This window comes from Triticum aestivum, chromosome 5B (assembly GCF_018294505.1).
Source record: "Triticum aestivum cultivar Chinese Spring chromosome 5B, IWGSC CS RefSeq v2.1, whole genome shotgun sequence".
In the NCBI taxonomy this organism is placed as follows: Eukaryota; Viridiplantae; Streptophyta; class Magnoliopsida; order Poales; family Poaceae; genus Triticum; species Triticum aestivum.
Genome location: NC_057807.1, coordinates 714,076,487 through 714,101,790, shown reverse-complemented (window position 1 = coordinate 714,101,790; position 25,304 = coordinate 714,076,487). Strand labels below are relative to the sequence as shown.

Sequence of the window (25,304 nt, the reverse complement as noted above, 5' to 3'; positions counted from 1 at the left end):
TTTGTACTGGCAGTAGTACTAGCACTAATTAAGAAAGATGCAGCAGGATTAATTAATGCAGGATGAATGGACAGAAAATGTGCTTCTCGGCGGTCACTATATATGGACATTGGGATGCATGTTAAGTAGCGTGAGAGTAGAGCTAAAGTAGTCTCTCTTTCCACGCATGTCTTTTCCCCGATCGAGATCCAACTTTGAGATTAGCTAATACGAGCATCAGTAAACCCAGCCTAGCTAATATTAACTGTCGTTGTCGGTGGTCATCTGTACTCCGTGTTAATTTAGCAATTCATCCATGCAGGCATCAACCTCCACATACTATATATATTGAGTTCGTTGAGTAAGTATGTTTATGTTGCTAATCTAACTGTTGTGGACTTGTGGATGAGCTAACTAGCTGCAGGTGTTAGTAACTAACAGTCAACAAAGGAATATCATATATATATATATATATATAGAGTGCAAAAAGCTGATTGGTCATCCCATCCATGCATCCACGCGTGGCAAGCAAAAAGGTCGGTTGCGTACATGTGCATGCATGCTTTAAGTTGCCCATCTAGGAGTAGATACTCAATCCTACGGCATCTCTAGCCCATTTTTTGAGGAATTAAATTTTTATCCATCTAGGCATCTAGCCCATGCATGCTTAAAACTTTAATATTTCAAATAAAACTTTTGCGCACAAATTCATTTCAAACACAGGTTTAAATCATTTCATTGCATAAATAGATTAGAACAGCGGGATGCACTTACTAGCTAGTACTCCCTCTGTCCGAAAATAGTTGTCATCAAAATGGATAAAAGGGGATGTATCTAGAGACATATTTTAGTTCTAGACACATCTCTTTTTATCCATTTTGATGGCAAGTGTTTTCGGAGGGAGTATGTGGTATTGTAGTACCAGTGAATAGATTTGTCCTGTTGTGTAGATAGAATAGTAGTTGGTGCCAGCTTAAGATCCATCATATCGATGAGAGGGTTTATTTGGTCAGTTGCCATGTTGAAGGAAAGGAAGGGTTGGAAATGGAGGGTTAATTAGTGGTTCTAGCTATCTCTAGAACTAGAATGTATGGATGGGATGGGATGATGAGTTGGTTTGGTATGACCGGCCGACTAGACACAGGACTATACGTGCATCAACAGTGCATACCATCTACTCCTACTCTACTCCAAGGCAAGGCAAGCTGATGTGGATGAATGTGACCTGACTTGACTATCAGCTGCATCTGCATGCACGCTCGCTCGTGGACCAACTTCTAGTGATGAGTCACGATGAAGTGGATTATTGGTTGTTAACACTATTTGCTTGCTAGCTACTCCTACTTAAGGAGGAAGAAATGAAAAGCAAAAAGCAAAGCAGGATGAATGGACATGTATGCATGTATGACAAGGAAAGTCCCACCCAACACCAACACCAACACCAACACCACCCCATGTGCATCTGCTTCTCCATCTTTTCTTTTGGGCCTAGAGCAGAGCAGAGCAGATCCATCAATCACTAATCAACTTTTCCATGCAGTAGTATCTTCTTTGTCCAAACAAAGTTGCATGCATGGATCCGATGGAGCTACCATTGAATTTGAATACTCATACGCCGGCCGGTTGGCCCCACACCAGTCGCTAAGCAAGCAATGCAACAAAGGGAGGGAGGAAATATATTTCTACCCGGCTGTCGGTTCAGTACAAGTAGTTTGCTCTGCATGACCGACCAATATATTTCCACCAGAGAAGAGAAGAGCCTACCTACCAACTCCAACAAGTAGAACAGGACCATCTCTCTTCTTTTCAGCATACTAGTCCCAAGTTTCGCAATATATATAGCTAGATATGTCCACCATCTCGATATCTGAAGATGGATGTTGCATGCATGTGTAATTTTACTCCACCGGCCGGTCTCCTCTCCTCTACGCGTCGCATGGATCGGATGGACTAGCTAGCATGGACACTAATCTATTTTAGTACTCCCTCTGTTCACTTTTATAAGACCTTGAAGACATTTCAGACAATGTGCAAAACATCATATTTTGAGTTGTCTGAAACGACTTATAAAAGTGAACGGAGGGAGTAGATGAGACGAGTTGAAGGATCCATCTGCCTATACAAGCGTGCCAATCCGGGTCGTATCTCTTATCTCTCCATACATAGATACATAGATAGATATATGTAGTATATTATGAAGAGGTATCGAGAGATCTTATCTGTTGATGTGTTTAGGGGGTTGTACCGAAGCAGAAGTGATATAAGTATATGCTTGCTCTTGCTTCCACCACTTGCATAACTCTTTGGTCGTCTCTACTCTACGTGTACTTGAGAAATAGAAGGAACATGTGCAAAATTTGGGAGCGTGCTGCACGAATATTTTACAATAGCAGGTATTGAAGAATCCGTACAAGAAATTTTACTACATTTCAAAGAAATTGTATTGAGAAGTACGTATACGTAGGTAAGTAGAGTATGTAGCTGAAAGAGAGATTGAGATGTAGACATGTGTAGGTCGCCCGCACAACAATGCAATGCAATGCAAAAGCAGCTGCTACGAATATACAAAACAAAACATATTCTTGGATGGATGATGCTAGAAAGACGACTAGTAGTTGCGTGCATGTGGGTGCTGCATACTAGCTATAGCTATAGTAGTACTACTAGTACCCGATATATATATTATCATGAGGATGGATGGATGGATGCATGGGAATCCTCCCTCACGTAATAATACAGTATATTTTTATTTTTGTTTTTATTATTTTATGCAGTTGGTACATGCATGCACATTCCTCTAATTATTCTCATCACCAAATACTATTCGTAGTCCAGTCCTTGTTTGTTTGCTAGCTACTCCATCTCCATCTCCATCTCCTGATTTCCATCTCCATGCACGCCGGCCGGCCGGAATAGTAGTTAGTACATGGACCGATGGATCGATCGATCATCGTCACCGCCCCGTCATTCAGTCATTTGGAATGGAATGTAGCTGGCCACCTAGCTAGCTTTGAATTTCTGCTTCTGCTTCTGAGTCTGAGGTAGCTAGCTAGGGAAGGGCACTATAAGTTGGACCTCCTGCCTCCACACCCCAAGCCTTGCTCCTCATCTCATTCCCTCCCATTCTTCCATCTCCTCTGCTATCTACGTATCTAGCAACTCTATTCCATTTCCATTTGCATTTGCATTTGCATCTTGCATTCACTACTACCTCAACACTGTTATCTGCTAGCAACTCAACTACATTCAGTCGCTCAACACTTACCACTCTACCCTAGCTAATATAAGCTAAGCTAGCTTCACCTCCAACACAAATCATCATCACCATCACCATGGGCGAGCAAGTAGCCACCAAGGTAACAAACTAAACAACCCATTAATCTTGAGTTCATGTCTTGGTATAATTATCACTTGCCCCCGGCCGGTGATCCATTTAATTAAGGTCCATCTTCTCCAAATTAACCCTATCCTGCAGGAGGAGGCCAACAACAAGGAAGAATCACCCGCACCCGCCGCCGCCGCACCTGAAGCTGCACCGGCAGAGGAGAAGAAGGACCAAGCAGCACCACCACCAGCCGACCAAGACGCAAACAAGGAGGAACCACCAGCCGAAGCTGCTCCTCCTCCACCGCCGGTGCCGGTGCCGGTGCCGGTGATCCTGGGCGTGGAGGTGCACTGCACGGGCTGCGCCAAGCGGATCAGGCGCTCCCTCCTCCGCTGCAAGGGCGTGGAGTCCGTCCACGTCGACATGCCCGCCAACCAGGTCACCATCAAGGGCGCCGTCGACCCGCAGGCGCTCTGCGACCGCCTCCGCGCCAAGACCAAGCGCGACGCCACCCTCATCTCGCCCTTACCGCCACCTCCGCCGGCCGAGGGCGAGGAGCCTGCGCCACCCCCTCCCCCGCCGGCGCCGCTGGTCACCGAGGCCCGCACCGTGGAGCTGCTCGTCAACATGCACTGCGAGGCCTGCGCCCAGCAGCTGCAGACCAAGATGATGAGGATGAAGGGGGTGGTCAGCGCCCAGACGGACCTCGCCGCCGGCAGGCTCACGCTCAGTACCACCGTGGACGATGAGAAGATTGTGGAGTACATCCACCGACGGACCGGGAAGATCGCCTCCGTCGTGCCGCCGCCGCCTCCGGAGCCGCCCAAGGAGGAGGAGCCACCCGCTGCTGCTGCGGAGCCCAGCAAGGAGGAAGCACCAGCCGACGCCGACGGCAAGAAAGAAGAGGCCGGCGAGAACAAGCCGGCTGAAGACGGCAAAGCTGCTGCAGAGGCCGAGGAGGAGAAGAAGGAAGGTGGTGGTGGCGCCGGCGAAGATGACCAGAAGCCGGGGAAACAAGAAGGCGTGGCGGTGGACGGCTTCCCGCCGGAGGAGATGATGAAGCGGATGGTGTACTGGCCCTACGGCGGCGCACCCGGCGGCGGCATCCACTACAAGCTGCATCCGGCCGACGCCGAGGAGGCCATGATGGCCAGGCGGATGGCCATGCACGCCATGCCTCCACCTACTCTGATGCCGCCGCCGCCGCACCACCACCACCACAACCCCTACGCCATGATGCACCAGCAGTGGGCGCCTCCACCGCCGCCGCCACCTCCGGGGATGCCGATGTACAACAACTACAACTACGGCAGCAGCTACATGATGGAGCGGCCGCCGCAGATGTTCAGCGACGAGAACCCCAACGCCTGCGTCATCTCCTAGTCCTAGCTCGGATCGATGGATATGAGCTGAGCATGTGAGCTTGGCCGGATTGGACCATCCTCCATATACATTTCTATACTCGGATTATATACTGCTGCGTAATTATAGGCAGTAGTTATTGTACTACTATTAGCTACCAAATTAAAGGACATTGGTCACGCTTGTAAGATCGATCGATGAGAGGATGTTAAGTATAGTATATACACCAATCGAAAAATCAATGGATCGCCCTACTTTTAGTTGGCGAACAATTCCATGTATATTTTCTTGGTTATGTCTCAGTCCATGCTATATTCGATTGATCTTTTACAGAGATTTGTGCAAAATTTTCTTTTACTTTTTCCTTTTCTTTTCTATACCTACTATCAAAGAGAGGTGATATTCTTGGTTTGGTCCCGCTTCAATTAATTTCACGTACGCTATTTGGTTTCGTTACTTGCCACCCGTTTTGGTCCAATGGAGGAAGCCCATCTGGCTGCGCTGTGGCCCAGGTCCAGAGAAAAATAAAATTGCCGATGAGAGGGTTCGATCTCATAACCTGCCAATCGCGCACAGTTTGTCCAACTGACCCAGCTAGACATGTGAGTGATTTTTTTTTCTTTCGTTGCAACACACGGGCCTTTTTGCTAGTTAGATACATGTCATTTGACTAAGACTTGGTTAAGTCACTGAGACATAGCCACACTGAAAGAGTATATGCACGTGCACCGGTTGCAACATATGATCCGATGGTGGAGAGTTGGCAAATCCTTACGCTTCTAGCCATTCGACCTCATTCCTCTTAATTATAAGTCCTACCCCTCCCCCCTAATACCTCTCCTCTGCTCAACCCTGACCTTTAGCTCGGACCTCTCAAAAGTTGGCAACTATCGAGAAGATGCCAAATGGAAGATGGGAAGTCTAAGAATAACGACAAGCCCAGTGTTGCAATACGCGGACGATACCCTGATTCTACCATGAGAGGATGCTACTCATGTGGCCAAACTAAAAGCGGTTCATGGCGAACACTGGCCTCACACTCAACTTTGACAAGTGCATGTTTGTTCCTCAACATCTAGCCAGAGGCGTCTATGTGGATCACTTGGTGGTGAGGCATGCTACTCTCATCGATTGGCAAGTGGGTTCTTGTCGACGTTGTTCTCATTGCCCTACCCACCTACACCATGGGGTCGCTGTAGCTTGCCGAGAGCACCCCCACCGCCTTCCAGAAAAGGTGTCGTGCCTTCTTCTGAGAAAATGACCATGGCACCTGGTGCAAAATGCAAGATTGCGTGACAGAGGTCTGCAATCTCAGGACCACGGTGGCCTGGGCATGTGTGATTTGTGCCTGCAGAACACATGCCTCCTCATGAAGCTCCCCGCCCGCATTCATGCCCCACCCTCCATGACATGGCATCTTTGTGACTCTGACCTCATGGACATCGCGACCTGTAAGGCACTTCTGGCACTTTTGGCATTTTGGCGTGATCTGTGGTGGGGCGAGAACAATTTGGACGCATGGTTCTTGACTCTATTCTCACACTGGGCCCGCCGCAATGCATGTGTTGTGTGACAATACTGAAAACCGTCAAGAGTCTCGATAGTATGGTGTGCGTGATCGAAAGCACCAGAAGGAATCGCACATGGCCCGTTTATCTAGGTTCGGGCCCTCATCGTGGAGGTAGTACCCTACTTTTGCTTGGATTTGGTTGATGTATAGGTTGCTTCGTATGAGGGTGTTACAATGGAGTTGATGTGTATGCTTTGGAAGCTAGGGTTGAGATTGTAAGTTTCCTTGAGCTATACCCTACCTTGCCTTATAAAGTGGAACGAGGCCTAGGGTTGCACAACTTGCTAATTCCTAATTGGTCATACCAAACCAACTTATCATCCCATCCATTCTAGTTCTAGACAACGTACGTACTATTAAGCAACCTATTACTCACTTTGAACTAAAACCACGTCAGTTATTTTGGGATGAAGGGAGTAGCTACCAAGAGGAGACACCGACTTCCAAGCGTAACTAGACACACTTACCTAGCTTAATTAATAATCCTCTCACCTTAGCATGGCAGGCACCAACTAAAATTTCTATCTACAGAAGGAACGGAGAAATTTATTCACCTTAAGTAGTGTTACATCATGCATGTCACCATATACCTACACATACATAGGAGTATGTAAGTAGAGTAGATGGGCAAAGCATGCCTGCATCCGCGTGGGACGGGGGAGGGAGGCACATGTAGAGACACCGTCAGCCGCGGGTGGTGGCATGAAGCAGCCCAACCGGCGGTCCGTGGATGGGTTGTCTAGAGGAAGATCGAGGGGAGAGGAAGAACAAGAACAATGTCGGTCTTCAGATTGAAATCCAAAAAAGGGTGGGAAAATGTACTGACCCTAGGAAAAAAATTCGAATCTTGGGAAAGTGTAGGAAACCATTTCTTGCTTAATTCAGCTCCAAGTAATTTCATGGACGGGAACGTCTCCTCCCACTGAATGCACATCGCCGGAAATCCTAAAAATAAATTCAAAAATAAATGCGAGCACCAGGTTTTGAACCCTGGTGGGCTAGGGATACCACAGTCCCTCTAACCATCCAACCACAGGTTGGTTTGCAATTACATAAGTAGTTAGCTTAATCTCTCATCTTAACATGGCATGCACGTACTGAAACTCTATGTAATCTACAGACTACATACAGATAAAAGTATGCATGCACATGTACGCAACCAGCTTTTTGCCATGCAATGGAGCGGATCGGATCGGATCGGATCGGACCAGATGACGATCAAGTTTCATTTAATTAGCACTGCACCGCCTAGCTTTGTTAACTGTTGTGGCCTGCGCGCGGCTAAACCTTTCGCCCGCTGATCCACAAATCCACAACAGATTACCTCCGTATTTCTTTCTTTACGGAGGGAGGACTAAACTTAATTATGCATGGAATGAATTAGTACTAAGCACTGCAGATAACTCAAAGTTGCATCTATCCATTTTGGGAAAGATTACTTTAATGAACATCCCAATGTCCACTGAGAAGCAACATATACTACTAGTATAATTTTCTCTCATCTCTTCACTAGTAATATACAGTACTCCCTCGGTAAAGAACTGATCCAAACGCTCTTATATTTCTTTACAGAGGGAGTATCTTTATTAAATTTTTTTGCGAGAAAATTTCTGATTTATTCATCTTCAATCATGGCAGTACAACGAATATCAGAAATAATAAAAATTACATCCAGATCTATAGACCACCTAGCGACGACTACCAGCACTCAAGCGAGCCGAAGGCGCGCCGCCGTCATCGCCCCTCCATCGCAGGAGTCAGGCACAACTTGTTGTAGTAGACAGTCGGGAAGTCGTCGTGCTAAGGCCCCGTAGGACCAGCGCACCAGAACAGCAACCGCCGCAGATGAAGAATAACGTAGATCAGAAAGATCTAATCCGAAGACACGCGAACGTAGACGAACAATGATGAGATCCGAGCCAAAGGTAGGTCCGCTGGAGACACACCTTCACACGCCCACCAACGGTGCTAGACGCGCCGCCGGAACGGGGACTAGGCGGGGAGACCTTTATTCTATCTTCAGGGAGCCGCCGCCGTCTCGTCTTCCTGAGCAGGACACAAACCCTAGCAAAACTGAAAGAAACGAGTAAAAACGGAGCCCTCCCGCCGGCCCTTGCCGAGATCCACCGCGCCCCCATGGCCCTAGGGCCACCGGAGAGGAGGCGGACCTACGACGGTGGCGGCGGGAGGCAGAAACCCTAACTTTTTTGCGGAGGAAGGAGGAGAAAATAGTTAACGAGTATCTTTATTAATTAGTAGTACTTGTAGCACTAGTACGATCTTTATAGGAGTACTCGATTGATTACCGGCCGGCAAATGAGTCATCATGTATGTATATCTTCGAGATCTCTAAGTACGCGCGCATAATTAACTTGCAGGTCACGTCTGGTGCCTACTCTTTTATTATTATTATAAAATAGTAGTACTTGGGTCATCAACGGATGTCATGAGTTGACTGTCTCCGCAATAAATTACATCCCCCTAAAAATATTTACTCTCCTCTGAGAAATGACAAGTTTCCAGGCACCGCTAAGATGCATCCAATCTCTATACCAGAAAAATAAGCATCCAATTTTAATCTGAAGGATGCATGGCAATCAAGGTGTACGTACGTTAATTGATCACACAACACAAGGACTAGACTAGATAGCTAGTGTGGAGTCGGACTGAGCACTACTCACTCGCATACGTACGCATCTATCTGGCCAATAGTCCACTAGTCGTTAGTTGATTGCTTGCATGGTGCTTAATTAACCATAACAACTGCCACATGTGGTCGATCTACTAGTCCGATCTTACAAGAATGAAATACTAGAAGAAGTCTGTATTGGTCTTAGAGAAAGGTTGAGATTCTGAACCTGCTGCTGATTGGTTGTTGCAGTGCATCTAGCTAGCTAGCTGCCCGGTTTACTTGGAATAATTCTAGTTTGGTACCACATACATAATTAAGCATCCAAGATTAATTAGTTGTTGTCATGCATGAAATCCAAAAACGGCGCTTAATCAAGCTAGCCAGCAATGTATATATCATTGACACCTGTGGTAGGTGTTTGGCTTGAGATTAATTTGCTCCGGCAGTTGGAGTTGGAGATCTCCTCTGATAGGAGAATATATATACAGTTAACTAACTAAATTGGCTTATTAGTCTGTAAAGGTAGCAAGAGAGAAAGCATGCGTGCGTACGTGCGTGCGTGGCTTTGCTGGCAGCTGACGATGGACAAAGGAACATTGTGCCAGCAATAATACTTCCTTTTCATGTCATGTATATAATGGATCCTAGCTAAGCTAGCTAGCTGCCCCTACTCTTGCTTGAATGGACCTGATTAAAGCTAAGCTAATTAACTCCAATTGTGCTAGTTTCTGTCTTGTTTAATTGGTTAATCGTTCATGCTTGCAGTTAATTAGCTGGATAGTTGGTTAGTTACACACTGGCCACTGCATGCTAGCTAGCTAGCACAAGTCATCTATGCATGGATGTATATATGTTCAGTCAGTCTGTCAGTCAAAGGAATTTGTTTCTGATTCCAGTGTGATGAATTTGTCATCCATCTAGACAAGACTAACAGAAATAATTCCTTGACACCTGTAGTTGTTTGCCCCTGTTGAGAATTATTTGGTCTAGCAGTTGGAGATCTCCTCTGATTAGGGCAGGGGGACAAGCTAGCTAGATAGCTAGGAGAATCTACAGTTTATAGTAAGTAGAGGTTAGCATCTGTGGTGCCTTTGTTTGCAGCTACCTGACGAGGGACAAAGGCATATTGTTCAAGTTCCTTTTCATGTCATGGATGCTAGCTTGCTTGGGCGTGATTAAGCTAAGCTAACTCCAATTATGTAGCTAATTTCTGTTTTGTTTAATTTGGGCATATATATTGATTAATTGGTTAAGTGTTCATGCTTGCAGTTAATTAGCTGGAGTAGTTAGTTAATTAGTAGTTACACCGTATTTGCTGATATTATGGTTGGTGCATACTACTAGCTAGCTACCACAAGTGATTCATGCATGGATCTATGTTCAGCCAGTCAAGCAATTTGATTTAGAAAACAGGTGTGATTATTTGTCATCCATCCACCCATACCAATGACATGGATGTGAGAGAGACCAATGACGCCTTTGTTTGCCCGCATCTACTCAAGCAGACCCGCGCTGGAAGAATTTGGCCCGTTTGGTTGGCTGGGGTCGCATACAAATGTTGACCCGCATGGAACTTAAAGCACTCCCCAGCTAGACCTGGTTTCTTCTCCTACCTCCACTAAACTCCTCCATAATCTTCTTTTCTTCGTCCTTTCTAATCTACACAATGGTAGTACTTCGATTCACGATAAGGTAGAAACGATACTTCAATTCGAGATAAGCTAGGTACAGGAGTGAAATGAAATGAATTATGTACTCCGCCAAATTTAGGAGATCGGCTAGAAACGAACGAAACTTGCCCTAAGCTAGCAACCAACATATCCTTGACAGTTGTAGGTGTTTGGCTTGAGATTAATTTGCTCTAGCAGGGGGAACAAGCTAGTTAAGTACTCCCTCTGTTCCAAAATAAGTGACTCAACTTTTACTAGCTTTAATACAAAATTAGTGCAAAGACGAGTCACTTATTTCAAGGAATTTGTTGAGATTCTTGGAGGACAGGTGAGGTGTGATGAGTGATGTTTGTCATCCAGACAAGATGGACTGCTAAAAAATGGACGGGGCCTTGAATCCTGGAGCAATCACATGCATATGCTAGGAGGAGGATCAAATCTGGAGGCTGTGATGATCTATTCTAGAGTCAGATGGATGTGAGACACTGAGACCAAACAACCCATGTGACTGACATGACTGATTGCTTAGCTTCTCTCACTTCACTTATTAGCCAATCAAATCACTTGAATTGAGCTGGCCAGCATTCTCAAGGGGGCCAAAAAGCTTGTCTTGCTGCATAATTAATGCTCCGTCCATACATGAACTCCTAATCATTTACTAACTTATTAGGTTAGTTGGTCAGAGAGAGAGAGAGAGAGAATATTATATGCATCCATCCATCATTGTTGAAACAATTCAATTCAATTAAAGAGGAGGAGAATGTCCATTTCATTAATCCATCCATCCTGTTTGTCTCAAGATATCGTCATACATGATCTGCTCTGATCTGCTCTGCACTGGTGTACTTGAGCTCCAAAAAAGAGCTAGTGGAGGACGTTTGGTTTTGGTTCAATCAATTAAGCTCAACTGGATTAGCTTTACAGGGAGCAGGTACAGCAACATGATCATTGTTGAGTGAAGAGGGCTGAATTTAAGCTAGCTAATATGCATGCTGATTAGTGAGACTTTCCTTCATGTCTCTCTCTTGTATCTGTCAGCTCATCTTCTTCTACCGTGTTATGATCTTATATTATGGGATAGAGGGAGTAGATAGCAGCAGAAAAAGTGCAGACACATTCTACACTTCACTGCCAGTTACAGCAAAATCGGTTAAAAGTGCAAACAAAAAAAGATGCACCGAAAGTGCTCACCAACCAGATGAAGCGTGCATGCGTGCATGCTAGGTTCCACCGAAGGAAGATGACAACTACCTCCTTCCAACTGCATGCAGGTTTTGTTTTGGTTTCAAATTACATGTCTTGATACTTTACTGTACTGTACTAATCTCTTCGCATTAGTCTGAATATAGTAAGCCAAATAGTCTCTTTACCAAATTAGCTGAAACATTGCAAATTCAGTGTAGTGAATTAACTAAAAACTGGCTTCGTAACTGTCGCACAAGAGAATACTTTGGACGGTCACCCCGGGCCGAGACGAGGCCACGGCACCTATGTGCCACTGGTGTAGTCGAAGGGAATCACCAAGCATAGAACACCACATAGCACACCCAAAACATCACAAGACCGGGGGATGAAGACAACGCCATGAAGATGGGAGAAGCGTCGCCGATGTCTCGGCCAGCAACAGCCGTCCGACCATCGATTTCTCCCAAACACCGGTCACATCCGAGAGCCACTCGAGGGCGCCGGAAACCCGCAGCCGCTGCGCGCCCGCCAGATCTGAAAGTAGGGAGTCGTCCGACCCCTGGGAGCGGCCAGAGGGAAGCACCTTGCCAGATCTGGGGGCCCTGATGCGGATGAGGGGAGGTCCGGAGCATGCCGCCACCAACCATCGGAGGGAGAGGTTGTGGCGGCATCTGGCGGGGTGCCCGCCCGAGTCGCCTCACAGAGACCTTGGTTAAACTTAATTACTTTAAGTTTTAGGGCACTAATAACTTACGCTGAAGGCCTTAGCCCAACATTTATTTATAAGAAAACAAATTAATAATACATCCAGCAAAAAAGATACCTACTGGTTTCAATACATATCAGTAATATAATCACTTAAAATCTGGTTCAACAAAAATAAAATGGAAGCAACAGGAAAAAGAGCTACTAGGAAGGTTGCTACCATGCACGCACAGCAGTATATATCAGGAGAAGCAGCGTACCAGGACAGATTAGAATGTGAAATAATCACATGAGTTAAGAAAGACAGTGTTGGTTTTTAGCCGAAATTGTGTACACACTACAACAATTATTATTGGGTCCGAATAATTGCCACACGTGTGGCATGGACGGGAACCCGCCCGCACGCCTCGTGTGGCATGGACGGGAACCCGCCCGCACGCCTCGTGTGGCATGGACGGGAACCGGCCCGCACGACCACGTCCGCGCGCACAAAACCACGGCCCGCACGTCCGGTGCGTGGTAACCCCGCCCGCACTGCCCCGTCCGGGCCACATGACCCGCTGCCCGCACGACCCAGCCATTCCCGTCCTCCGCTCGATCGCCTCTCTCGACTGCCGCCATCGTCCCCCACCTCTCGAACCCCTACCTCCGTCGCCGGCCTTCTCTGGTTGCCATGGCAACCAGAGCAGATCCGTAGGGCAAACCCACCGCAAACCACACCCCAACCCTCCTCACCCCAAGCCCCCCACTCCAACCCAGCCCTTCAGAGACGATCAGCTAAAATCAGGTGAAAATCTCCCTATCTCATCCTTCTCATCCTTCAGGCTGAAAATCTCCCCGATCTTGTACTGGATCCATGCTATAGGGGGGTGGCAACACCAGTAGTTCTGAGATCCAGTAGTTTTGTGATCTACGTGTTGAGATTAACTTAAGTTCCTAGTTTAATTGACGCAGGTAGTTGCGCATGAAATGGATGAGTAGGAATCCCTAAAAAAGGACAGGAAGGACAATTTTTGGAATGGAGGGGTTGGGAAAAATTAATTGCCACTTGTGTATAACGACAGTTGCCACCTTTCGTTGTCAGTAGCTGCCACCTATTTTGACCTGTTGCTTGCCATCCCTATCTTCTATGTGCAAGCAGCAGAAGAATACAATTCTTGTGGATTGTTGATACCTTCTTGTTCATGCAGTGATTGAGAGCACATCGGAAAGAAGCGAGACACGGAAAGAATGAATCACGAAGATGTCGCTGATGCTTGGGGTTCTCAAAGGCCAGAAACGGCCCCTTGGGATGCATCAGAGTACAGTCAACTCATCTCTGCAGGGCCGTTGCTGCCACTACTAGAACAGTATGCAGGCGTAGGTATGATGCGTGATAACAAAAGAAGAGAACAATTTCCATCTTCGCAACGATGAAGATGACATTCTACTCATGTCGTACACTCTCATTTTTTCGCAGGTTCTTATGACCAAAACACTCTTAGGGGGCCCCCGTGGCAAGTTCAGTCACAAAGTGCTAACACTGACAAATGTGCGGGCAGCCAACTTCAACTAGCTAGTATGGCTAATCAAGGTAATGCAAAACGAAAAAAGAGCACATACTGCTGTGGACATGAAAAATGAACATGCAAAAAAAAACTGGCAAAAGGACTCACGAGTTATCACGGGTGAAAATGCAGAGCGTTCATGCAGCACGTAGCATCAGGCAACACCCATGTACCTGCCATCGACATCATACACAGGTGAGTCCATAAAAAAAGTGAAGTTGCGGATGCTCAATTAGCAGAAGGAGCATAGTTGACATCTACAATTGCCATGACCGGACATCTACAATTGCCATGAATTAAAAACTACACTTGTCATCCCTGGACAACTGTTGTTGCCATCCATAGACACCTGCAGTTGCCATGGAGGAACAACTGCAGTTGCCATGCCAGTGCAACTACATTTGCCATGCCATGGCAACTGAAATTGCCATGAAGGAACAACTGCGGTTGCCATACCGATGCAACTACAGTTGCCATGCCAGTAAAACTGCAGTTGCCACATCAGGGGCAACGGCAGATGCCGTGCTAGCACAAACTGCATTTTCCATGAATTGACCAACCACTACTATGCTTACAGGTTATTACGCTGGTGGTAACCCGGCAAACGTCTCGTGGCAAGCTTCACAAACTGTAGGTGGAGCACGTCATTTTGGTGTCATAGACCACACAAGATGGTCAAATGCAGCACAACAAGGTAATGAGAAAATCTGAACCACAAAAACAGCAGTACATTTGTTATTTATAGTTATTTGTAGGCAAAACAGTAGTTGCCATGTTTGTTGAACAGTAGCTGCCATGACTGGACAACTACAGCCCATAATGAGATATATTGAGATAAGTATTGAGATATATTGTGATATATTGTGATATATTGTGTAATAACAGCCCATAATGCAATAAATATTGATATAAAAGCATGATGCAAAATGGACGTATCAGGGCGCGCCCCCCTGCCTCGTGGCCTCATCGAAGCTTCCCTGACTTCAGCTCCACGCCTCCTGGATCACGTTCATTCCAAAAATCACGCTCCCGAAGGTTTCATTCCATTTGGACTCCGTTTGATATTTCTTTTCTTCGAAACACTGAAATAGGCAAGAAAATAGCAATTTGGGCTAGGCCTCCGGTTAATAGGTTAGTCCCAAAAATAATATAGAAGTGCTTAGTATAGCCCATAAACATCCAAAACAGATAATATAATAGCATGAATGCTTCATAAATTATAGATACGTTGGAGACGTATCAGCATCCCAAAGCTTAATTCCTGCTCGCCCTCGAGTAGGTAAATGTTAAAAGAAAGAATTTATGAAGTGTGTATGCTAGCAGGTGCATAAGTTTGACCAATGATAATTTCAATCACCTTTTCTAGCATGATTATTTGTCATAATAGTAGTTCATCTCATAAAACTTCTAAGTGACAAGCTATTCACATGTTAAAGCATAGACCATAAACTTTCTTTGAAAACTAGCAAACTTCATTCTCAGTCATCAAACAATTGCAATTCATCTTGTTTTTAGGAAGGGTCTATGTCAGAGCTTTGATTTAGCAAACTCCACATACTCAACTATCATATAGTCTTCCATGATTGCTACCACTCAAAGCATATTTCTAGAACAAATAGCATCCATCGAACACAGAGAAAGATAGGGGCTTAATGTTTCGCCTCCCAACTCACTTATCATATAGATAATTGTCAACAATAATAATGCATGATCGAATATATTTGAATGGCCATATATGCTTGGATCTTCAATCACATGATGCATACCAACTAAAGAGTAGGTTGGAATGAGAAGGAATACTACTGACTCTTTCATAAAAGTAAAAGATAGGCCCTTCGCAAAGGGAAGCAGGGATTTGCAGAGGTGCCAGAGCTCGAAGCTTTAAAACAGAGATGAAAATAATTTTGAGAGGTACGCTTTCATTGTCAACATAACAACCAAGAGTTCCCAATATCTTCCATGCTACACACATTATAGGCGGTTCCCAAACAGAATGGTAAAGATTTTACTCCTCCTCCACCAACAATCACACTCCACGGCTTGTCCGAAACAACGGGTGCCGTCCAACTATCAACATTCCTGGGGGAGTTTTGTTTAATCTATTTGTGATTTTGTTTTTGATCTTTTGATCATAGGACCGGGCATCCCAGTTACCACCCATTTTCTCGTGAATGATGAGCGGAGTCCACTCATCGTGAGAATAACCCACCTAGCATCAAAGATACTGACAGCCCCTAGTCGCTACATGAGCGATTCGGGCATACAAAATAGATTATTATTTGAAGGTTTAGAGTTTGGCACATGCAAATTTACTTGAAACGGCGGGTAAATACCGCATATAGGTAGGTATGGTGGACGCTCATGGAAGAAACTTGGTTCAAGGGATTTGGATGCACAAGCAGTATACCTGCTTAGTACAGATATTTAGGCTAGTAAAAGATTCTAAATAGCAAGCACCAAATGTTGAAGGATCCATAAAAATATAACTTCTATACAAATATACCCAAGCATAACTCATTACGTTGTCTTCCTTGTCCAATTTCAACTAATTTGCTCAGGTTTGAAAATAATTAATGGGGCTCACAATCATAGAAGATGTCCAAGATAGTATATTTATATGTGAAACCTCTCTTCCTTCAACATTCTTTCATGAATTGTTCAACTGACCAATACAATGTTTCTAACCTTCAATAAATTTACTACCTCTACTTCTTAGATGTGAAGTCATTACTCTCAATGGGGTAAACATATGAAACATATATAATTTCAGATTTATAACATTCAACTCACTCAACCATTTACTCATAGGATATAAGTGAAGCACACGAGTAAATGACAAAGTACTCCAAAAAGATATAAGTGAAGATCAATGAGTAGCTAAATAATTATGTAGCTATGTGAAGACTCTCTCCCATTTAATAGTTTCAGATCTTGGTATTTCCTTCAAATAGCAAGCAAAGCAAAATAAAATGACATAGCAAGGATAGCACAACTCATGTGAAGAAGCAAAAACTTAGTCTCAACGGATACTAACCGATAGTTGTTGAAGAAGAAATGTGGGATGCCAATCGGGGCATCCCCAAGCTTAGATGCTTGAGACTTCTTGAAATATTATCTTGGGGTGCCTTGGGCATCCCCAAGCTTGAGCTTTTGTGTCTCCTTAATTCCTCTCATATCATGGTTTCTCTATTTCTCAAAAACTTCATCCACATAAAACTTAACAAGAACTCGTGAGATAAGTTAGTATAAACCAATGCAAAACCTTATCATTCTCTACTGTATAAAATCATTAAAATTATTATTCAACATTGCATACTAAATGTCTCTGCATATTTAATACTCCTATCCTCAAATAGAATCATTAAACAAGCAAACATATGCAAACATAACAGCAATCTGCCAAAACAGTACAGTCTGTAAAGAATGCAAGATTCATCATACTTCCCTAACTCCGAAAATTATGAAAGAAACTTCCCACTTTAGTAAATTTATCAGATATTATTATGCAAAAGGTTTCAACATTTTATAACATTCTGACTTTTCTAGGGAATTTTTGCAACAGCGGTAAACTTTCTATTTTGAAACAGCAACATGTATACATGCAAAATAAGCATGGTAAAGGCCATCCTTGACATTTTTATTGAAAATACAGATGCTAAACATTATTCTAAATAATAGCAAGCAAATACTAACAAAATAAAATGATGCTCCAAGCAAAACACATATCATGTGGTGAATAAAAATATAGCTCCAAGTAAAGTTACCGATGAACGAAGACGAAAGAGGGGATGCCATCCAGGGCATCCCCAAGCTTAGGCTCTTGGTTGTCCTTGAATATTACCTTGGGGTGCCTTGGGCATCCCAAGCTTAGGCTCTTGCCACTCCTTATTCCATAGTCCATCGAATCTTTACCCAAAACTTTAAAACTTCACAACAGAAAACTCGTAAGCTCCGTTAGTATAAGAAAATAAATCATCACTTAAGGTACTGTAATGAACTCATTTCTTATTTATATTGGTGTTAAACCTACTGTATTACAACTTCTCTGTGGTTCTATTACCACTTAATACTAGCCATAGATGCATCAAAATAAGCAAACAACACACGAAAACGGAATATGTCAAGAACAGAACAGTCTGTAGCAATCTGTAACTTTCGAATACTTATGGAACTCCAAAAAATCTAAACTAAATTGGTGAAAGTGGGGAATTTGTCTATTAATCATCTGCAAAAAAAATCAGCTAAAAAGCGCTTTCCAGTAAATTATGACAGCAATTCTTGTGAGCGCTAAAGTTTCTATTTTTTTACAGCAAGATCACATAAACTTCACCCAAGTCTTCTACTTGGAACAAACACTAATTAAAACATAAAACCACATCTAAACAGAGGCTAGATGAATTATTTATTACTAAATAAAAACATAAATCAAAGAACTAAAATAAAATTGAGTTGCCTCCCAACAAGCGCTAACGTTTAACGCCCCTAGCTAGGCATGATGATTTCAATGGTGCTCACATAAAAGATAAGAATTGAAACATAATGGGAGCATCATGAAGCATATAACTAGCACATTTAAGTCTAACTCACTTCCTATGCATAGGGATTTTGTGAGCAAACAACTTATGGGAACAATAATCAACTAGCATAGGAAGGCAGAATAAGCATAACTTCAAAACTTTAAGCACATAGAGAGTAACTTGATATTATTGCAATTCCTACAAGCATATGTTTCTCCCTCATAATAATTTTCAGTAGCATCATGAATGAATTCAACAATATAACCAGCACATAAAGCATTATTTTCATGATGCACAAGCATAGAAATTTTACTATAATGCTAATAAGGCTGCTATCGAAGATGCTCTAACATCAGTTCAACGGCGGCCGGTGTAGACTTGCATTAGGGTAGGAGGCCGACCAGCAACCCAAGACACCTGTACGATGGCTGAAATCGGCTTGGCGTAATGTACGGTTGTGATGTCCATCAATTGTTAATCCACCCTAATCGCGTGAGCAGGTAACTTCGTAATTTGAATCAAGGGCATCGGGCATGATGGCAGGGCCACTCCATTATTAAGTTTGCTTTTGCATGCTCGGATCAAACAGTTACATCACTACTCGAATTTCCATATGCCCGGGGGTGTCGAGGTCTTTGCCGAGAGCCAAAACACGGACAATCGGCAAACTAAACAACGCCGAGAGCCATTCTCGGCAAACCTAGATTCACGACAACTATCTACTTTGTCATCACTGGCTCATCACGAACAATCACCGCACGGCAAACCGCGCAGACGCCGAGAGCCGAGCATGGCAAAGAGGAGCCACGTGGCATACCCGTTCGAAACAGACAGCTCTGTTAGTTAACTTCCATATTACCGAGAGTCGTTTCTTAACGCTCGGCAAAGTATATGCCACATCCCTTTTTCCTTTTTTGTGTGTGTTGTTTTTCCCTCTATGTTTTCGTCTTATATTTCATACCTTTTAATGACTAAAGTTTCAAAATGCCATGACTTGTGTTTTGTATTAGATTTTTTCAAATCTCAACTTCTAAGCACTACTCCCTCCGTTCCTTTATTTAAGTTATATTATTTTTGCCGCGGCCACAGTCGTTGCGCCGCAAAGAAGAACCGTCGCGCCCGCAGCCAACCATGAAGAGCCGGTGGCGGTGGCGGCAACTTGTGGCGGGGGCGGTGGCGGTAGCTTTTGGCGGTGGCGGTGGCGACAGCTGGTGGGGGTGGCGGCAGGTTGTGGGGGTGGCGATGGCGGTGGTGATTTCGGCGGTGGGGCGGAGAAGAAGGAGAAGAGAGAAGTGACAGAATAGAAAGAAAGGGGATCAGATAAGATCTAGGTTTAGGTGTTGTCCCGAGAGTGACTCTCGGTGAAGGTAGGCATTCCCGAGAGCCAAGAATCGACCCTAGGTAACCACTGCTCTAATTCTTTATTTTCCTTCTATTGGTGTTTTTGTTTGGCACTCTCTTTTCATATCTGATATTTCATATGTTGTTATGACTAAAGTTTGAAAATGCCATGACTTTTGATGATTTTTTCTATAAATGACTTTTGATGACTTAATATGTTTTGGGCTAGGTTTGTTCAAAACTCAAATTTAAAGACTGTAAAGTAAAAAAAACATGAGAACGATGACCTGTTGTCACACGAAGAAGCAGGTATTCACCGTGGGCTACCCTCTCTCGGTGCCGGTCAACGCCCTAGACTGTCGGGGCCTGGATGGGTCCTCGATCTGGAAACCGCCTGAGGGGGAGGACGAACCACACCTGCATGCGCAAGGCCCATTCATATGCATGCAAATGGGTGGTGTGTTGTTGGAATAACCAACGCATGTCCTTGATGTGACACATGCCTCACAAACCACACAGACGGGCGGGAACGTCGAGGACCGGTTGTGTTCGTCCGTGAAACCGAGTCTTCGGTGGGTGATCCTGTGACAGAACGGGCTTAGACATGGTCTGTCATCTCGTGATGACCTGCCATAACACGAAGACGCAGTTGTTCACCGTGGCCTACCCCCTCTCGGTGCCGGTCAATGCCCTAGACCGTAGGGGCCACCAGATGGGTGCTTGGTCTGTAGAACCGAGCGAGGGCCATCGGATGGGTGCTTGATCTTTATTTTCCTATGACATCACACAAGATTTCCCATGCCGCTTCCGGGCATGATTTCATCTGGTGCCTTGCAGATCTGGAATTTCCGGCGATGAAACCCTAGCAGAGCAATAAATTTCTCGAATATTGCACACATGCCTGGAAAATGCGGGGGGCATGGCACGTGTCATGCGATGGCCTCCTTTGGGAGTACAAGAAGTTTCGACGCCACCGGAGCAACATGCCCCGCACTTCCTGCACAAATCGGACACATTCCCTCTTGATACCCAAAAACCACAACTACACACATGCAAAGTAAGAAGTCAATTTGAGCTCAGATTGCATATCAATCAAACAAACTCCCACATAATTACTTCCAAACTAAAACCCACAAATCACTATACTTATAGAGCATTGCACGAGTTAATCTAGCAATGAGAGCTGAAAGGACAAAGTTGCTAACCTTTGTGAACACTTGGATAGATGGGGTGTCTTCAAATTTTGACAAATCTTGACAAAAATGGAGGAAGAGCTCGAGCAAGGGGAGAAAAGGGAAAACAGAGAGAATGAGCTTGGGCTGGACGAAGGGTTTATGTAGGAGCAGTCGGGGGCACGGGTATCGTCATTAGTCCCGGTTCCAACGGCTAGGAGTGATTGGGGGCACAAGCATCATTAGTCCAGGTTCATTTGGTACCTCTAGTCCCGGTTTGTGATACAAACCGGGACTAAAGGGGTGGTGACAGACTGGGGCCCCACGAGCCCATTTAGTCCCGGTTTGTAACACAAACCGGGACACGCTCCTAGCCGTTGAAACCGGGACTAATAGTCACATTAGTCCCGGGCCGAATCCAAACCGGGACTAATGATCCGAATGTGAAGTCTGTTTTCTACTAGTGAATACATAGCAAGATCACAAATGATGATTATATTCCAGGAAGTGCAAGTAAACTCTGTTCTCCAAAGCCACTCAAGCCACAAGTAACACAATTCCCATTTGTAGAAGCACCAAAGAGGCAGTCGATTTTACTCAGCTTCATTAGGACGATGAACCCTTCTTGACATCAATGATCATGATGTATCCAATCCTGCACAAACATGGGAAAACATCAAACATCACAAATAACAAATCCTCGGCTGAAATCCCAATACAGGAACAAATCATCCAAAAAGAGGAGGGGTTCAGCAGCGCGACCAACTCATATCTCCTTGACGCTGTAGCAAGGATCCATGCACTCGAGATTTATAGGAGAGCTGCGTATTTGGATTGATTAGAAGGAGGGCAAAGAATGCCCGCCGGTTACTGTGTGCAAGCTAACGCATTAGCTAGCAAAAGGAAAAAACAAAACCAACGCAAAGAAGACATAAGGTTAGCATGGCCACCAAACGTGTCGTGCCAGCTTTTTGGAGGCGATCGAGACATGGGATGGCCAATGCCCGCCTTGCTCCTTTTATCTTCATCATATTCAAAGATAGCAGACATATATTGTGTAGACGTGCCAGAGGTATATATTCTTTATCCAAATAGTAGTACTAACGTTCTGGCTTACTCATTTCTGTCCGTGATTAATGTTGTGTGGATAATCATAACCATCCATGGGTATATACCATAAGACAAAAATGAGTAAAATTTATGCCACAACAAACGTTATGATTATTTATTTCAAATTTATTATCCTTTCTCGCAGATCAAAAACAATCATTATACTAATCTAATCACGGACATCATATGGTACAACCAAGGCGGTGTTGAGGTTGAACAGAATGCGCAGCCTCTCGTTATCAGTTTGCAGCGCCTCCGTCCCTGGCACATCTTCAAGATCAGTTTGGCACTCGTTGGAAGTGTCGCCAGCGATATCCACACAGTGGGGCAGACGCAAGGAGTGCAGGATGCCCTTGTCACCTTGGTGATCCTTAATCATGGCTTGGCAGATGTTGAGCGTGCTCACCACGTTCTCATATTGCAGCTCACAAATACTGAGAGCGTACATCGCCACTGTGCCTTTTTTGGCGTTTTGTAGCATTTTCTTGACCTTGACACTAGCATCAGTGACACGGCCCTTAAGGATGTCGATGGAGACGAGCACCAAGCCAGGGAGGTCTTTAGCCTCGGCGCTTCGCTTGTCCGACTGGAGGGTCGACAAACAGAATTCCTTTGTGACATCAGGGTCTTGGGTCTCGCCCGAGGCGTTCTTGCACACTTCCACTACAAGGCTTGTTGCCTTAGGTTTGCCATCGCCAGAGCCGTCGGCTTGAGTAGTAATGGCACTGGAAAGGAGCATGAAGACGATCACGGAGAAGACGATGGAGGTCGGCGGCATTATTGCCATTGTTAGAAGGCTAGATACAAGCCTTGAACTGTCCTTAGGCAGAGGGAGATAGAGTGAAATGGATAGAGAAGGGTGTGTATTGTAGAGATGGATGGATGGATGGAGGTGTTCGTGAGGTTGTGTTTTATGTATAGTGCGTGCAGTGAGAATTCATAAATGAAGTATGCAGCTTGATCATGGATACACATATTAATCAGTGTCCAGTCTGTGCACATTTTGCACCTCCGGCTAATAATGCCCTTTATATTCATAAATACAAAACATTTCAGATTTTACTTTTATTAGTACACATGTTAATTCCATAGATTCTTTAATGTAACATAGCTTGATCATGAATATCCAAATGATGAGTGTCCGTAGAATGCACAAGGATATACTGGTGCTCATTTTGTATCTCATCAGATTAATGCTCTCTATGTTCCACAAATACACAAATGCTCATTTTAGATCTTCTCATAGTAACACATCTAACATCCATATATAGACTCATTAATGCAACATAACTTGAAGATGGATATCTAATATGGATCTCATCCATAGATTCATCAATGAAACGGAACTACTTTGCAGATGACAAATATGTGCACGACCACTACACGATAAGCATCTAGCGGCCTGCTGCCTACTGTTGCCATGCAATGGACGGAGCTGATTGTATTGCCGTGCACACATCGTCTGCACACTATCGTGTGAATAGCACTGGTCTTAATGAAATATAGCTTGATAATGGATATCCGGATAATGAGCGTCTGTAGAATGCACAAGAATATATCAGTGCTCATTTTAGATCTCATCGTATTAATGCTCAATGTGTTCCACAAATACACATATACTTATTTTAGATCTTCACATAGTAACACATATAACATCCATAGACCCATTAATGCAACACAACTTGATCATGGATATCCAAGATGTATATCATCCATAGATTCATTAATGCAATACAACATCTAACATCTAACATGGATCTCATCCATAGATTCATTAATGTGACATAGCTTGATCATAGATATCCAAATGATGATTGTCCGTAGAATACATAAGGGTATATTGGTGCTCATTTTGGATGTCATTGTATCAATCTATGTTCCATAAATACACATATGCTCATTTTAGATCTTCTTGTAGTAATACACATCTAACTTCCAGATACTAAGCTCCCAAGATTTGGAGTGTATTGGTGCGTCGGTGACTAGCTATAGGATCACCGTGGACCCCTCCTGTAAGGGTGTGTGTTGCTGGTCGAGAGTAACACAAACCTAACCGTAATGGGCTGCTGTTTTCCCGGTCTTGAGAAGGTATAGTTTGGCTTATGTTTTTCTTTATTTATATTGTTATGCTTTTAATATATATATATATATATATAGTTTTTTCTTTGCTTGTTTGATTATTATTATTATTTTCAATTGCATGTTTTCACATTTTTAATAATGAATAAGCTTTCTATATTTCTAGCCGTCTGGTGCATCGATGGCTATGAGTGTGGCTATCGGCCCTGCTTGTATGGGTGTGTGTTGCTGGTTGAAAGAAACGCACACCTGGCCAAAATGGACCAACCGGTTTTTCCGGTTTTGGGAAGGCATTGCTTGTTGTTTATTTTTTGTGCTATGCTACTGTTTTTAATATTTTTTCTTTTTTTGTTTCATTTTTATTTCTTTCCTTTTAGTTTTTCTCCACATTTTAATTCATGAATATTTATTAAAAATCCTGAATTATTAAAAATGTTGAATTATTTAAATCCATGAACATTTTTTAAAACTAATTAGCACTTTTTAATTCATGAGTATTTCTAAATTTAAAGTTCATGAACATTTTTACAGTATGTGAAATCTTCTAAATGTGCGGGGCTTTTTTCAAATTCGTGAACATTGTTTTGAATTCAAGAATATTTTTAAAATTCATGAACATTATTTGCTCACCGGCGGCAACGGCCAGATCAGGAGCAACTGTAGAAGGTCAACCCCAATTGTTGATCAATCAGTTAATCCCGAAGTCTTGATCCTTTCCTGCAGGTGGTCTATTAATATTAATTTTTGCACTAATTTTGCTGCTATTTCTTTCTTCCGTTTTGATTTGTACGATATAGATCTTATTCGTTTGTGTTCACTTAGATTTTAGAGGAATCCATCAGTTTGCTGTTAATAGGATGGATTGAAGCACTATGAAATCCCTATCACAAAAGAACCTTTTTCAACAAAGGTTACGAGTGTGTTTCAAATATTCAAGTTGGCCCACACTACGAAATACTTTCCTTATGTACACTATCTACGTTGCTAGATAGGGGTGTAAGAACAACCTACAGGTGACCAAATTTTGCTCAACTGCTAAAATTTTATCATCACAGATCAGAGCAAACACATGTCTGAAAACCAAAAACCACCTAAAGTTACCAAATTTGC

At 43.8% G+C, this 25,304-nt stretch overlaps 2 protein-coding genes across 2 annotated transcripts; one reads left to right on the top strand and one right to left on the bottom strand.

Annotated features, from left to right (window-relative positions):
- Positions 1–2,731: 2,731 nt before the first annotated feature.
- LOC123114514 (heavy metal-associated isoprenylated plant protein 9) lies at positions 2,732–4,947 on the top strand. Its single transcript, XM_044536016.1, has 2 exons — positions 2,732–3,335; positions 3,455–4,947. The coding sequence occupies exons 1-2, from the start codon at positions 3,312–3,314 to the stop codon at positions 4,685–4,687; spliced, it is 1,257 nt and encodes a 418-aa protein (XP_044391951.1). The 5' UTR covers positions 2,732–3,311; the 3' UTR covers positions 4,688–4,947.
- A 17,285-nt stretch (positions 4,948–22,232) lies between these two features.
- Positions 22,233–22,986, bottom strand: LOC123117912 (uncharacterized). The gene has a single exon (XM_044538575.1). The coding sequence runs from the start codon at positions 22,900–22,902 to the stop codon at positions 22,285–22,287; it is 618 nt and encodes a 205-aa protein (XP_044394510.1). The 5' UTR covers positions 22,903–22,986; the 3' UTR covers positions 22,233–22,284.
- Positions 22,987–25,304: the final 2,318 nt, after the last annotated feature.